Consider the following 17,233-nt stretch of genomic DNA (forward strand, 5'->3'; position numbering starts at 1 on the left):
AAAATATGTAGATACTTCATCAAGCATGCAACAGCATCACCATATTGAAATGAGACATATTATAATGGTCAACGAAACTCCCAGGCGACTCAAGAGAAATAGAGCTTCTGAACTGCACTTGGGATGGGTAAGGGTTCATATGATCTTCGGAGTTGCCATCAATAAATGGTTCCCCATACACTTATGTAGATGATAAAAGAAAATAGCTTGATTAGGTCAACTTGACTTAGTTGTAATAAATATAAATATAAAAATAATCTAATATCATTACGTTATTTCAATTAAATTTAATATAAATATCTTTTTAAAACATTAAGCGTGCCAAGCATGCAAAAAATGTAATGGGAAAAATTTGACGAGAACATTAAATACTAATGCCCATGTTTTATATATGGACAGATATATCTTTAAATATTACCTAAAACGAAATATTTAGCTTATAATAAAAATCTTGTACTGCCAAGTTATGCATATGAAAAGGTTTTTTTTAGTGACGTATGTACATAAGTAGTTTTAAGTAAAACGTAGATGCAAAATATTCATAGCCCCAATAAGCAAACAGGAAAAATTTAACAAAAATTCGTTTTTGTGATTCTCATATTCAAAATGTAGCATACAAACAAATATTTTAAATGATCTTATTATTTGTATAGTTACAGTTTTCCTTGAAATGACGAAATGAAATGATGAAATGAGATATATTTCTCTTAATAGAGTGAAGATTTGGTCACCAAAAAAATATATGAAGATCATATATGATGCCATTGAATTCAGTAAGTAAAATAAAATATTTGCGTGCATTATTTATATTCTAAAATATTTTGTTTTAGATTGAATTAGCATGTGAAGCTCAATTAATAAATAAAGAAGAGTACCACAACATCCTATCTACTTCAGTGAGTAATAACCATCATATTAATTTGAATTTGTTAAGAATTATACTGTTTTAGAGTTATTAAAATTTATACGTATCTATATTTATTATTATTAATATTGTTTAGGGTTGTTCAGTAAAACTATCAAACAAAACTGATAACATAAGAAATTTTTTAACAAAATATGTCTATAGTATATATTCTATAATATACATACATACATACATATGTATGTCTATCAGATAATATATTCGAGGGTAATAGAATAATTGTGATATTAAAATACTTATAAATATTTTTAATTTATACAATAAATTTATTCAAAGAGAAAAAAAATATTCAGTTTTGTTTAGATTCGGTTTTTTTACAGATATCTAAAAGAAAAAAATATTTGGAAATTTTTTTTTTTAATTTTTACTTAAAAAAAAAAATAACTTATCCTCTTGACAAATAACACATATTTTATAGTCGAGATCAGACACGAAAATGAAATATATACGCTCCTGTTAAGACCTTGATAATGCTCGGAGCAAAGAGTCAACATGAAAAAAAATATAATATTATAAATTTTTTAAATATATTTAATCAAAATTATGACTAATATTTCGAGTTTAAATTTGAATTTTTTATATGTTGCCCAGAAAACTCTAAGTTACATTTTAATATAAAAATTGTTAGGTTTTAATCAATTTTTTTCTTAAAAAACTCCAAATGAAAATCATAATTATTTTGAAAAAAAATGATTCAGAAATACTTTAAAAAAAGAAAAAATATAAATATCAGTTTTAACACATACATTCACAAAAAAAGAGGATTCAGGCCTTGATATCTTTGTTGTCAAGATATATTGTCAGTACCTGTATATGTATGCTACCTGTATATCTTGCTACATGTATAAACCATATATTTCTCCACTCTAATAAATGTCAATAGTCAAACAGCTGAAATATTTACGCTTTTCATTTTACATGCAACAAAAACAATAAAAAATAATTTGCAAAATATTAAATGCATTTACATAAAAACGCATGTTGAACTTCTTTAAAATTCTCAGAATAAAAAATTTTCTTAAAATAAAAGTGGTTCTTTGGAAAAATTATACCATACGTAAATTAATTTGAATTCATACGTGAATCATACGTAAATTATTTTAAATGTAGTTGCAGATATGTTTTACTTTAAGGTCTTGAAAATATGAGATAATGGGTTCTCAAACTTTTGAGTAATTAGAAGTGTACTGTAACAAAGAAACGTGTTCATTAGCTTTTCTTTCAGAATTTTACGGCAAGGTGTTTGGGCCTCGTTGACTGGCGGTTGGTTTTATGATCCTCACCAAACGGTCTTTTGCAACGTAATTCACTTATATTTGTGGTTGTTTTTGTTATGCGGTCCATTTCTGACATATTTAGTAAGTTATATTAAAAAATTTAGTACTGAAATAATATCAAATATTTTGAAGTATTTTCCCACAACAACATTTACATGGACTATATATTGTATTTTAACCATTTGCACTATATCTGTTCTAAAAATATTGAACATGGCTTTACATTTATTATATGACAAAGCTCAAACAGTGACCGATTCTAGTTTCAAAAATGATTCCAAGAACGCAAAAAACGCACTCAGGTAAAGTATGCTTTGTAATATTAAGGAAATTATTGTTCATCTAATTCTTTTTTACTGATAGCGAAGAATGTGGAATTGAAATGAAAGTAATTGGGAATGATGTACCATCACGCATATCTATAGAACAACCAATAAATGAAGTAAGTGAAGCGAATAGCATGATATCTCTTGACCACGTTACCAGCACTATTGGTAAGTTACTAAGTTGCAAAATCAATAGCAGTAACAAAAATCAGGGTTTGGACACGGTTTATTTTCAAAGAAATAAATGAATACGTAATTTCTTCTTTGTAAGAATAATTTTTTGGTAACGAAGAAATTTAGAAATTTTCCTCTATTTTTTTATTTCTTAAAATCGAAAATCAAATTCTTCTGCCCAATTCTCAACATAATGCGCATGTTTTTCAAATCTCTGTCAGTAACGTAAAATTTTTACGTTTGTAAACAATTTGTTGGATTGGTAAATATGTGTAACTTCATTATTAATTTCTCCAAAAAAGCAATTTCAATTTAAATACTTGGCTCGCAAATAAATTATTAGTAAAATATATACATATTTGTGTTTTGATCCGCCCATCAAATTAATAAAAGGCCGCAAGCAGTACATGTGCTACAGGTCAAGTATACGAGACCTAGAGTTTTACATGATAGAATTTCACAGACGCATTCAAAAGAAAAGCAAACGTTCATCTTTTAGAATATTTTTTTTTTCTTTTTGGGGCAACAATAACCTATTTTTGGTATTTTAAAATGTTGAAGTTCTTACTTTAAAAATTGAGTGGGAAATATATTAAGCGTTTTCTGTCAGATCATGATATCTACATTTTTGCTATTTAGAGTAAAACACAATTGAAATTTTGGTTGTATTAATACATTAACTAGTGAAAATGGTGTAAAGAGTTAATGTTTTAACGTTTTTTTACAGTACGTTTTGAATTTCAACGTAATATATTCAATTTATATACGTACTACTAAAATTTAAACACATTTTCTGTGTCAAATAAAATACACGTTTTTTTAAATCAGTATCAATCAGAACCGAACAAGTTCTCTTATCTAGTTTTGTATGACTTAAAACGTCCTTTTTACTTATATGAATATAACCAATATGAACAATTGAATATGAATTATAGAAATAAATATCTGTAGGTCTTGCATTTTCAACGTGAAACGAAACGGTAAAAAAGTAGAATACATTTTCATTTCAAAAGTGTATAACATTACATATCTCTATTTCTATGCCTTAGAAAATTTTATGATCTCGAATTGTTGAACAATTGGTATTGGAGCAATTGGTTAGTCATAATGTTTTTCAAAGCCTTTTTTTTTTTAAATTACGTTTAAAACTTTTAAAGTTTTAAGTAATAATGCATTCATTTATTTTTGTCAAAAATGTAGTTATCATGTTCTGATAGAACACCTTAGATATACATATATAGGTATAAAAAAGAAATTGTTTTAGAGAGTGTAATATTAAAATCAACATTTTACAATTTTTATTAGAACATGAAGCAATGTTCCGTGTTTTGCGAACTGTTTTTTTTTTTTGTTAGTGTCCAGGCCTGAATTTTTGTTTGGTCAAGACCGAAAATTTTGAAATTTGTGTAAAAAAGTTTATCATTGAAAATTTAGATCTAAAAGTTGATGTACACCGCAAAAATAGTTCTGAATCTAGCGAAAGTATATCGGCGTATTCACGAAACATATATCAAGGAGTACAAGAAAAAGAAAATTTTCAACGCCCCACTCGTTTAGAAACTTCCGATTTATCTCAAAATCAGTCAGCGGATATGATTGAGTCAACTAAATTAAGTAAAGAACTTTCTCGAAGATATTCAGATAACTTGCAAAAAAAAGAAAAAGGATTTGAAATTCCTTCGCAATTAAGTGTACCTATTTTTAAAGATTATACTCATAACTCTGTACTCGCTAAAAATAATCCTTTACGAAATCGACAGCACAGTAGAAATTTAAGTCAAGGCCAAGAGTTTATTGCAGAAATGTGGAAAAATGCTGAATTACAAAGTCTGCCAACATCTTCGTGTAAAACAGAACACCATTCGCTTTATAAAAAAAAATCTGTTTATGAACCGACATTCAATAAAAATGAAAGCAATAATGTCCAAGATATAGATGCTTCATGCATTGAAACGGGTGATATAAAATTAAAAAGCGAGACGATCGATTTGGAAAATTTTAAATATATAAAGGAGTCACCTACTGAAAACACACAGGCAAAGGGGAAAAAATTTTATGCTGATTTGATTTTTGGCAAATCCAATGAAATGTCAGAACAAATTGAGTTTAACGAAATCAGCTCCCCCAACGGCTCAAGTCACGAAGAATTTAAAGAAAAAGATCGCCTATTGGAAGATAGTCGTATTTTAGATGCCAAGCCAGTGGATAAATCACGTAAAATATCTGAGTTCCAAGAATACCGCAGTACAGAGAATCTTGATAAAAATCAAATCCTTACTCAAAGTTTTGAAGTTACTTCTCAGAATCAAGTGAATATTTCTAATTTAAATATGATTAGTTTACAGCGGGCTGCTATAAAAAAAAATGGTTTGCAACAAAAGCACGCAATTAACAGTCTCCATCACCAAAGTTTAAATGACAAACATTTGAGATCATCAGATATATATTTGTCACACAGCAGCTATACCACATCTGACTTAGATATAGAGCAACTTCAAGAAAACGGAACGGTATCAAGCGGAGAAAATCATAATATACATGGCTTGATATTGCTTGAAAAAACAAACCATATGAGGAAAGATACAAATAGTACTATGTCTGCTCTACAATTACCCGTTGCAGCATCAATTTCTAATTTAGATCACCAGCCAAATCAAAACAAAAGACGTCATTCGTCAAATACCGGTTTCAAGTTAGAGATTAACAATACTGGATCTAGCGGTAAATAAATTAAAATTTTTTAAAACAAATCAATCCAAAGCAAAGTCGTACATATTTCAATCACATATTTTTTTTACCAATACAAAGAAATTCATTATCCAGCTTATTTACTTTTGTTTTTACACTCAAATCACATAAACAAAAGGGTATTTTTTCACAACATTTTTGTAAGCAATACCAGACAATACATATCAGAAAATCCATCATCAAAGTTCTTCCTGCCCAAAATAAAGCTATGCCTGCCCGTCCTGTAGTTGCATTTTGATCATGTTGATAGATAATCCACACATAGTGAGAGCTAAAGGTAGTCTCCCTTTGCTAATGCATTTACAGTTTCATTAACCCTGATTCCGCTGGGACCCTGCGCTGACACGAGTTTAATTTTGGTTAAAATTGCTAGCTAGTGGAATTACGCCAAGCAATTCCAGACTAGTTTACAGTTTAACGCCATTTTACTTCCCAAAAGACAACTTGATTTGATGTACAGAAACACCTCCACCTGAAATGCTGTGCAACGAACACTAAACTAGCACATATCGTTGGCCGCAATTAATATACACCAGATCCCACATCTGTCCTTTAACCGAAAAGTTTCTTTATATTTGTATAATGTAATTTTCGAGTGAGAGGAATTATTCCGTATAGCTTACCTTGATTTTTCTGAAATGTATAGAAAATTTATTAACTTTGTTTTCGAAAGTGAGACGTTCATTCGATAATTTAAGAAAAAATGCAGAAACCCAATTGAAAAAGTGAGTAATCTTATTCGAAAAAGAAATACCTATTAGAAAAACGGAGAATTCTTAAATATTCTTAAATATCTTTGTAGCTCCAATGCTGTGCTCTCAAAACTATCGCTGTTTTAATGTAATCATAATACTGTCGTTAAGTAAACTATTTCAAACCTTATAAAAGTATAAGTAAATTTTCTAAAATTATGAATTTGAAAGGCATATTCATTTAAATTATACAAATTTTGATATTCATTTAAATTAAACAATAAATTATACAATAAGTTACAACAATATCTGTATATTATATATACATATGTTTGTCCAAATGTCTTTTTCGTTTTCGTTAACAAAATTTTTACTTTTTAGCACTTTTCCAAAAAAAATGCTTATAAGTTTCACTCTGTCCGTCCATCCCTCCTTGGGCATGTTTAAAAAACTTCTATACACTTGAAAATAATAAACTGAAATTTCATATCTACACAAATCAACTAGAAACTTATTTCCATAGAAGAAAATTTTTTCCTATCTCCCTCCCTATAAAAGTTGTAGCTCCTAAAAATACCATTATTTAGATTTTTTATCGCACACGTTTTTTACCGCAAACATTTTTTAAGCTTTCTAAACGCAGAAAAGTAGTTTTGAGTTTTTTTCCACCGCGGCATAGCATATTTAAACTTAAAAAAAAAAATGGCCGTTAAAATTTACCGTTATCTAAAATCCGTTTTTTTTCTAAATTTTTAATATCGTTTTTCTTCTAATTCTCAAGTTGTAGGATTCTGAAATTTTATCAGTTTTCAAATACTAATTAAGAGTTCATTTCGAAAGAAGAAAATTTTTTTCCACTTCCACCCCTTCTCAAGTTATCGGCTCTCAAAATTTGTAAGATCTGAATTTTCAAACCTTATGTTTCCGAAGGTGCAAGATTTTCCAAATTTTTATAAATGCAAGAAGGTAACGACAAGTGTCACGCCATTAAAAAATATAATTATTAACTTAAAATATAATTATTACTTAGAAATATAATTACATTGCAGCTTTAAGTATACTACATTTTTAAATATTACTATTGAATTAAACATTGCTTACCATCAACCTCCAACCTCAACCCCCTTACTTTTCTTTAAGATGGGTGTTTTAATATTTCATCTTTTTCTTTGTTGTAAAGGTCTTGTGATCTACTATGTAGTGCTACCCTCGCTAAACTTTAGAATCTCGAATTCTAAATTTTGACACTATATAAATCGAATATCGCAAATTTGCATATGCGAAGGTAGCAAAATGGTGCTACAGAATGCTGCTTTCGCATACTTTTCATTCAATTGCCATTTTGTTTACGAATCTTATTGCAGGTCTGAATTTTTCAAAAAATAGAACTAAACAATGTTAGTGTTACATTTATTTTGCTTTATTAAATAAAAAAAGCCTTGCATTTCAAATTTTCTGCAATTAACTAAATTTTTGTAATTAATAATCATAATTGTAGGTTAAAATAAAATACAAAACCATTCCGGTTTAAGAAAATAGCAAAATAGCACTATGTCAAATTTTTTTCGCTTCTCTTTTCCCGACTTTACTCCTTTCCAGATTTATTTTTATGGGACTAAATTTTTCATCTATAGGCTTAGAAACTTCGGTTGTAATAAGTTAAATGATTTTTTGAGCAAGAACAATATTTAAATCTTAACCTGCATAAAAGTTTTTTCCTGTCCATATTTGTATAAAAAATTAACAATAATCGTCTCCTTGATATTATACATAAATTTAAATGTATGAATACTTTATAATCTTATTATGATCGGCGAAGCGAATAGCTAGGTGAGTCGAATAGACTAGGCGAATCGAAAGGTATTTTAAATTGTGATCGACGAATGCTTTCATTCGTCAGATCCCAAATGTTGCTACCGTAAGACGTCAAAAAACCTACCGAAAATAATAAGGTTAATGCCACATATATGTATATTGTTTTTGCTTTTTTTGCAAAAACAATTGAATTTTCCTATCCCTTTAGCAATGTTGGAGTTGTTCTCCATTAATTTAATTAATGCTCGAATTTCTTTTGGTTCGTTTTTTTCACGTTTAACGTAAATTAATATTAAAACCATTGTTATGATCGGCGAACCGAATGGCTAGGCGAGTCAAATGGACTAGGCGAATCGAATGATATTTTAAATTATGATCGACGAATACTTTCATTCGCCAGATCCAAAATGTTAATACCGCAAGGTATCGGTAAACTTACCGAAAATAATAAAGCTTACACAACAAATATGTTTATTGTTTTTGCTTTTTTGCAAAAACAATTAATCTTTTCTATCCTTCAGCAATTACGGGATTGTTGTTCATTAATTTATTTGAATGCTCGAATTGTTTTCGTTCGTTTTTTTTTCACGAAATAAACATTAAACAATAAATTGTTTTTTACAATAATTTGTAGAATTTTGTGAACTTACTTTAGATAGTTTAGATTTTTCCATTATATAGTGATGTAAATGCTATAATATCCAATAAAAGAAAACACTTATGTTATAATTTGGATTTTGGTTTCATTCGTCAAGCTTGTCACACAGAATTTTCATTCGACAACTCATTCGCCTAAAGTTCGTAATACCAAAAATTCATATTCGCCAAACATTTTCACTTGCTTCGCCGATCATAATAAGGGCCTAAAAATAATTCAAATGTAATTCAAATGTTTACTTTGAAAAAACTGTCAGAAATTTCAAAAACAAAAAATTTTAGAAAATGCTGCGAATCGCAACTCAACTTATGCAAATTAGCGACTTTCGCATTTTTATGTTTCGCAAAAGTGTATGTTTGGCCCGTAGTAAACGTCTAGTTGCCGATGCCTGATCTTTCCAAAAAATTTACATGTTCATTGTTTTAATACGGGGAATTCATATATTAAATTTAAATGAAATCGGTTGATTATTTCTCTTTATATACACAAAAATGTATATTTGGCCCGTAGTAAACGCCCAGTTGCTGATGCCTGATTTCTTCCAAAAGTTAAGAATTTTTGCGTATGATCGAGCAAAGCTTATATATGAAATTTCAAGTAAATCGGTTGAATACTTTCTTCAAAATGGTGAAAAATGTAAAATCGGCCTGCAAATCCGTTTTCGAGCCCTGATCTTTCCAAAAAATTTATATGTTCATTGTTTTAATACGAGGAGTTCATATATTAAATTTCAATGAAATCGGTTGATTATTTCTCTTTATATACACAAAAATGTATATTTGGCCCGTAGTAAACGTCTAGTTGTCGATGCCTGATTTCTTCCAAAACATACGAATTTTTGCGGACGGTCGAGCTGAGCTTATATATAAAATTTCAAGTAAATCGGTTGAATATTTTCTTCAAAATGTTCAAAAATGTAAAACAGGTCCGCTAAAAAGTGCAGTTCCCGAGGCCTGATATATACCAAAAGTTGATCGATCCGTGCCATGGTGGAAACAAACTTACATATAAAATTTCATCAAAATCGGTTCAGCCGAACTTGAGATACACGCGTGCACACACAGACCTACAGACCGACAGACCGACAGACAGACAGACCGACAGACCGACAGGTTGCTAAAAATAGTTTATTTACACTTCCCTACTATGGAGAAGTACGTTCCCACCGAAAACTCGATATGCAAAATTTGTTGCCATCACATAATCTACCTATTGTTTACACAATACGGTCGGTAAAAAACAAACTGCTGAGATGGAAACCACATATTTTGAGTATCAATTCAACACTCTTTGCTCTGCCCTGTCGATTAAAAATAAATTTGAGAATAAAATGTTTGACTAAAATGCAAATTTTCAAAATCAAATTTTTTTTCATTTTGATACATTTTTAATTTTAAACATGAATTGTAAGTATGGTACATGTTATGTACAATTTAACTATACACATAGTATAAAAACAACACTGCTTTTGCAAATATTGTATTGTAATGTAATAGGATTTTGCATGATAGCATAATAATAATACTATTTCTTTTAACTATATTTATACTTTCATGCTCTTATGTGAATAAAGAAATTCAAATATTTATGAGTTGATAAAATATGAGAATATTTTGTTGGAATAATATTGCTTAGAATTCAACAGAGGAAAAGATAATATATAAGATAAACAATAAGTTGTTTATCTTATGAATTTTCCAAGAACACACGTTAGTAATTTCTTTTGCTCCAATTCTTTGCTTCATTTAAACTTCTAGAACGGGTAGACACTTGAAAAAAAGGGTATTGTTGGTGAGTAGAGTTTCAGAAAATTATAACATTGTAAAACAATAAAAACATCCTTTCTATAACTTTTTTGGGAATAGATAATTGGGAATAGATAATTTTGCAAACCATGCAAAAAGCAATATATAATATTAAAAATGCCGGCAACCTAGCTGTAATGCTTGCAAGCACATATCGCTAATTATAATATATTGACTTTTTTTCCATGCAATTTTAAATTTAATTCCTAAATTAAAAGTGACGTCCAACTTATCCTATTTAAATCAGCGCAATAATATTTTTAGGCATTGTGAGACTATCGCTACTGCAGTATTGCAATAATCTAAAGGTTTTTTGGTAAAATTTTTAGTAAAAGAACTTTTTCATTTCTCTTTTCGAAACAGTAGGCTTTTTTATTTGGCGCCAGTTAAGTTAATGCTGAAGAACAAGATCACTTAGGTTTTAAAATTTTATTTAAAAATGCTTAAATTTCTCGGGTGAGATAATTCTTGTTTGGAGAACTAATTGAGAAAGAGAACTGAAAATTTTTCATTTTCTCTTTTCCACCTCTTCAATTAAATGTGATGAACGAAATATTTGAGTTGAGTTGTTCCTTATAACTTAATTATGCTACGTAGTACTCTTCTTCGTAGTTTGTTCATTACTATTACGCCGCTGAATTTATTATCCTTGTCAAAAAGAGTTAAAAAAATAGGGAAATTTAAGTACCGTTACATTAAGATTAATGGGGCCAATATTCCAAACTGAGACATGTGCCATAGAATTGTGTGCTCTGAAATGTGTCAGAGCAGGGTATTTATTATGTAGAAAATCGGCAGTTCTTGGGGCCCTTTTGTCTTATGTAGTGGGATCCATAATGCTGAAGGAATGCGTTGACATCCTTGGTGTCCTGGCTAGGCAGAACAAGTTAGCCTTGTTGTGAGTGTCGGACCACTACGGCATAGATGGAAATGAGAGGACTCACGATCTCGCCAGAAGGGGAGCAGGGGTTCATTTCTTTGGGCCAAAACCATACTTCAGGGTGCCAAGAATAACAGTCCTGCGTGCGTTGAGTGGCTAGGGGGACGGAAGCTGGCTGTACTTGGTCATCCAGATTTGAGGCTATTGGCGGGTGTCTTTACTGGACAACGCCTCTCGATGATCCTTCTCATCTGGGCAGAGCGGTGGACGAGGTCTACCAACTAGGCCTGGAGGAGGCCGAAACGATGGAGCATTTATTGCATGAATGCGAGGCGGTGGCGGATAAGGGATTAGGGGCGGATAATGGTATCTCTTTTTTTCGGTCCTCTACGAAAAAAAGAGATACCATTATTTTAATGGTTTTTTAATTTTATAATAATAAAATTTTAGAAAGAAGTTGTAACTGCAGTTCGTACTTTGTTGTTACATTTTATTATTACCATATGTAGTTAAAAAAACATATAACATTTGCCAAATTAAAAAGCATGCATTTTCATGTATTGATAGCATTTTTCTTTATTATTTTGTTTATGTGTTTACATAAACACAGATCATAATAGTTATACCTATAAAATTTATTTTTAATAACAATATGATTTAAATCTACCTCAGTAACAAACGTTTTAAGTAAGAAGTTGTCCTATATAAACAACGACGAAACGCGACCTAAATATAATTTAAATATTATTATATGATACATTACCAATCATTAAACTGTACTAAATAAAAATGTGTTAATTGTATGATATTTTTGAAATCGTTATAACTAAACACTGTATTAAATAAAAATATGTAAATGTGATGTGTAAAACTTCTCCCCTCTGTTGATATCCTTGGCACCAAATCTGAAAATTTTAATTTTAAAATTTGTTAGATATGTATATTTTAATGATATATATTGATACTATCAGAACGTAAATTACAATTGCTGTGTAGCTTATCATCAGCCTGATTTTTGAATTTCACAAATTATCGACTGAACGTTTCAAACACAAAGTGAATAAAATTTGTATACATTTAAAAAAAAAACAAAACACACAGTACCGAATAATTCTTCTCACTAGAATTATATTATAAAAATACAGTTATACAAAGAATTATTCATACAGGATTAAGTTGTTTGTAGTTTTTTGACTTCCAGGTATATTACCCTATAAACCATTTTTTTAATAGAATTTATTCTTCATTTATTATACCCTGCACTTCGCGAAGGATATATCAACTTTGGTATGGAGTTTGTAACCACTTGAAGGAGTCGTCTCCGATATGAACATATATATATATATTCTTACCCAGCGTATTATTCTGCGTCGATTTAGACATGTAATTGAACAATTCAGACAACGGTTCGGGTAGCTGCTACACAACTGAAAGAGGTTTTTTTTAAATATTTCAAAAATTAATAGAGATTTTAATATCAAATTTTGCAAAAATTTGATATTAAAAACTACCATACAACTCCGAAAGTTAATTTTAAATATTTGGAAAAATATTAAGGCTAGATTCATGAAACTCGCCAGTCGTGTGTGCACTTACAGATCAGACATAATATCCGTGAAATTTCTATTAACTGGTTTGACAGGTTCAAGAATTGCCATTTAGCAATCAAAGTTATTTCTAAATATTTTAAAAATATATTTTTAATATGTTTATACCAACTGAAATTTTTTTACTTGTTTCTTTTTAATTTTAAATAAAAAAAAAACAAAGAAAACAGAACAGTAACATTTTCGAAAAATTATTTATATTCGTCGCTTGTTATTTGAAAAGCTTGTATTATTTATTCGTTATTTAAACTTATTCGTTATTTTAACTGTTTTCATTAAGTCTATTAATACATTCCCTTTAAGCTTTTGTTGATAAGCGAAACCATCGCACATAATATTAAATAAGTTGGGTCAAACCAACGGTTTGTAACGTAGTACTTTTTTCTTCAACAGGGAAAATGCTGCTTTTAAAAACAATCTTTTAAATCATAAATAGATATGTACATTATTAAAATTACTCTCATTCATATACGAATATAATTTGCAAAGATTACATACATTTAAGGTGAGCAAAATATGCAATTTTTAAAATAGAAAAAAATTGTTGCGTCAAATCAATAGTTTGTAATGCAGCATTTCCCCTCAACAAGTGAAAATACCGCTTTTAAAAATTATATAGCTATGTATTAAATTATTAAAATTACTTTCATTCATATACCAATATATTTCAAAGATTGCATACATTGGTCATCTAATATGCATAAATAAATGTTTTATTTAATAACAATTTTGAGATATAAAAGAAAAAAAATTAAAGAGACGTTAACATAACACTTGAATTTAAAGGTTAAATTGCTTGAATTAAGAAAAATAATTATATTTTTTAATGGCATAGCATTTACAGAAATTTGGAAAAGCTTGCTGTTTAGCAAATTTAAATAGAGATGATAAAATGAGAGAGGGTGGAGGTAAAAAATATTCTTTCCAGTAAAAAAAGGAATTTATTAATATATAAAAGCTGCTAAAATTTCAGACCCCTAAAATATGCGGTTTGGAAGAAAAACGATATCAAAGTTTTGAAAAAACGGGTTTTAGATAACGGTAAATTTTAGCAGTCATTTTATTTTTTTAATGTTCAAATACGGTATGCCACGTTAATAAATATTTTAGTGTTCTGTTTATTTCTTCTATTTTATTATTGATTGTATTTAATTATGCTGCTCTCTCCATATTTGCTTTCTTCAGTAAATTAACTGCTCTAACAATTTTTAATGAAATTGAACGATTGTTTTTGCTTATTGTCAAGAGTTTGTAAGGTATATCAATTCTGTTTGCATATTCATCGTCCAGTACTGCACATAGTTTATTTGCTATGTTGTTATGAGTAATCCACGTTTCTGTGTATAGTCCGATGGTATGTTGGTAAACAAGTGTTGGTTTCTCACATGCAGTTATTCTATTTTACGTCTATGGCTTCGCAGGGTTAGTCTGAAAAGCTTTTTGTTATTGCAGAATTGCATTGTGATTGCAGAAACTTGTCATGTTGTAATAAACTATTAACTTCCATTTAGCTGCGACGAGTTGTCTGTTCTCCCGTTTCTCAAAATAATCTCCATTACTATCAAGTTGTGTATTCTCATATGGAATTAACAAACCAAACACCACTAAAGGTAATAGTTAAATCGCCAATATCATGAGCAATGTAGTATTGGCGGACATCTCTTACTTTTTTCTACCTGCCTAAATTTTTATCTTCGGTTCTTTCCTTGTCTTTTGTTTTACTGCTTTCAGGTTTAAGTACGCAGTGGCGGGGTAAAAAATGGTTAGTTTTGCGGAATTTCTTTTTTATCTATCTCTTTCATCTTAAATATTCTTGAAGAAATTCCCGGTATTTTTTTTAAGAGGGAATCTCGTAATAATCGTTTTTTGAAGTCTGACAATAGTTTAAATGTTGTATTTTTTTAGATTCCCAAAATTTGTGGAGAGCCTATAATTTGGAGATTTGCTAAAAATTTTCCTTAGTCGTCTCTGCTGGTAATGTTTACAAAAAATGGTGTGGTGCTCTGCTGCAGTCAGTGAAACAAATATATCAAAAATGTACCCAGCCTCTTAAAGTATAATTATTATACTAAGTCGTCTTTATTTTGCGCAAATAAACTCATAATTAATATTAATTTGCTTTATTCAACAATGTGAGTTTGTTATTTATAGTAAATTTTTTAAGAAATCACACACAATTTCTATTGCACTGTTAGTGTAAAGTTAAGGTCCAAAAATACATGTTCTGTAGCTAGTGAACTGTGCGGTAAAGATAATTTACCATGAAAACGGAAAAATTTTATAAAATATGTACAGACAATGCATTTTCTGCTAGACTTAGTTTACACCAAAATATTTCTGGCACGTTCTTGTATAAATGTTGGAATACAGGAAGAGACGGTACTCATATAATAAGGTACTTTTCTTACTTTCTCTGCTCAGTAAAGCCAGTAAATATTTTTTGAATTTCGCCATTTAATATTAGCAGCACTTTAAAAGTTTTGTCATATTTATTTAGTGTTTGAGAAAGAAATGTATTCATATTTTAGCAAGATTTGCAAATGTAGTCAATTTCGGCATTTTAGCAGGTTTGGTTTGATCTTTTTATCCACGCTAAATTTAAAGTAAAATTGTATCCAAATGAAAAGAATTGCATTTAAGTGGGAACGCTGCGTGGTATAATGTTTAGACAATTTCACAATAGACGGTTTTTTGTAATTTGTTTATTTTTTTCTTTTAGTGTCTTTGTATGAACAATTGGTATTGATAAACTGCATGAGTGTCTTTACAAATTGGGCAGTTATTAATATATGAAGCTGTTGTAAATAAGTCACTTTTTTTTAACAATTTCTTGGATCTGTCTTTTTGTTTCCTAATGGAACCATAAATTTTTGTAAAGAGTGTAAATCCTTATTTGATCATGACGGATGATATTAATATTGTTGATGTGTGTCGTGATCTGGTTTTTTTTTACCATATTGTGTACCATTGTAAAATTAAAACTTCCTTGTTTTATTGTTCTTTTCCCAAATTATTTGTAGTCCGATATCTTCTAATAGAAGTAAACATTGTTGTGTTGCACTATACATTGATTTTAATGACAACTGGTAGTTTTTTATATCTTTATGTTTGTTATACCTACTTTTTGATCATGCTTCATGCAATTTTGTAATTTACATCATCGCTAAATGTTTTATTATATTTGTTATCACCACTCAAATAAGTATATTATATATTTCTGCGCTCTTCTAAAGATTTTTGACAATCGATCATTTGAGTGACAATGTCTTGAAACTCATTCAATTTTAAGTAATTCAATTGAATTTAGGAATTTCTACACATGTGGGATTAATACCAATTTTTACTTCTTTTAATTTAAATTATAAAACATTAAAAAGAAGTTGTAACTGCATTTCGTGTTTTGTTGGTCTTTCATGTTTATTGCCTAATTGTAATAACATTTTTTTATTATCATATATAGTTAAAAATTATAATTTACCAAAATTTACCAAAATAACTAATATGTATTTTTATACCCTGCACTTCGTGAAGGGTATATTAACTTTGGTATGGAGTTTGTAACTACTTGAAGGAGTCATCTGTGGTATGGACATATATATATATTCTTGCTCAGCGTAAAATTCTGCGTCGATTTAGACATGTCCGTCTGTCCGTCCGTCCGTTCGCACGATAACTCAAAAACGAATAATGCAATCGACACCAAACTTTCACAAGTTTTTTCTTTTGTGCCAAGGACGAGCCCTATTGTTATTGGACTAATTCGGACAACGGGTTCGGGTAGCTGCCATACAACTCAAAGAGTTTATTTTAAATATTTCAAAAACTAATAAAGCTATAAATATAAAACTTTGTACACATGTGTCCAATTATATTCTACACATGCTCTAAAAATTATAATGGGATAGCTGCACCGGTTCGGGTGGCTGCCATACAACTCCAACAGCAAATTTTTTATATTCGGCAAAATAATAAAGTCAGATTCATGAAACTTGGCAGTCATGTGTCCAATTATAGGTCAAATATACTTCTGTAGTTTTAGAGGAATTGCTTTACAGGTTCGGGTACCTGCCATACAACTCCAAAAGCTAATTTTAAATATTTGGAAAAATAATAAAGTCAGATTCATGAAACTTGGCAGTTGGATGTCCGATTATAGATCAGATATATTTGTGAAGTTTTAGAGGAATTGCTTGACAGGTTCGGGTACCTGCCATACAACCCCAGAAGCTAATTTTAAATATTTGGAGAAATAATAAAGTCAGATTGATGAAACTTGGCAGTTGTGTGTCCAATTATAGGTCAGACATATTTCTAAAGTTTTAATGG

The 17,233-nt window shown here is 29.5% G+C and overlaps 1 protein-coding gene across 3 annotated transcripts in view; it reads left to right on the forward strand.

The window, feature by feature from the left end:
- The first annotated feature begins 1,833 nt into the window (after positions 1–1,833).
- The window catches only part of LOC129614123 (protein pecanex), a 70,014-nt gene continuing 54,614 nt past the window's right edge, over positions 1,834–17,233 (forward strand). Inside the window, exons 1-6 of one of the 3 annotated variants that reach the window (XM_055528560.1) lie at positions 1,842–1,982; positions 2,036–2,097; positions 2,151–2,283; positions 2,335–2,504; positions 2,566–2,696; positions 4,137–5,423. In XM_055528560.1, coding sequence (XP_055384535.1) covers positions 2,078–2,097; positions 2,151–2,283; positions 2,335–2,504; positions 2,566–2,696; positions 4,137–5,423 — 1,741 coding nt within the window. In that variant the 5' untranslated portion in view covers positions 1,842–1,982; positions 2,036–2,077. Of the gene's footprint in view, positions 2,098–2,150; positions 2,284–2,334; positions 2,505–2,565; positions 2,697–4,136; positions 5,424–17,233 lie in introns of all 3 variants that reach the window. The other 2 variants (XM_055528714.1, XM_055528628.1) reach the window with 2 other exon arrangements.

This window comes from Condylostylus longicornis, unplaced genomic scaffold (assembly GCF_029603195.1).
Source record: "Condylostylus longicornis isolate FDR11 unplaced genomic scaffold, ASM2960319v2 ptg000001l, whole genome shotgun sequence".
NCBI classification, from domain to species: Eukaryota; Metazoa; Arthropoda; class Insecta; order Diptera; family Dolichopodidae; genus Condylostylus; species Condylostylus longicornis.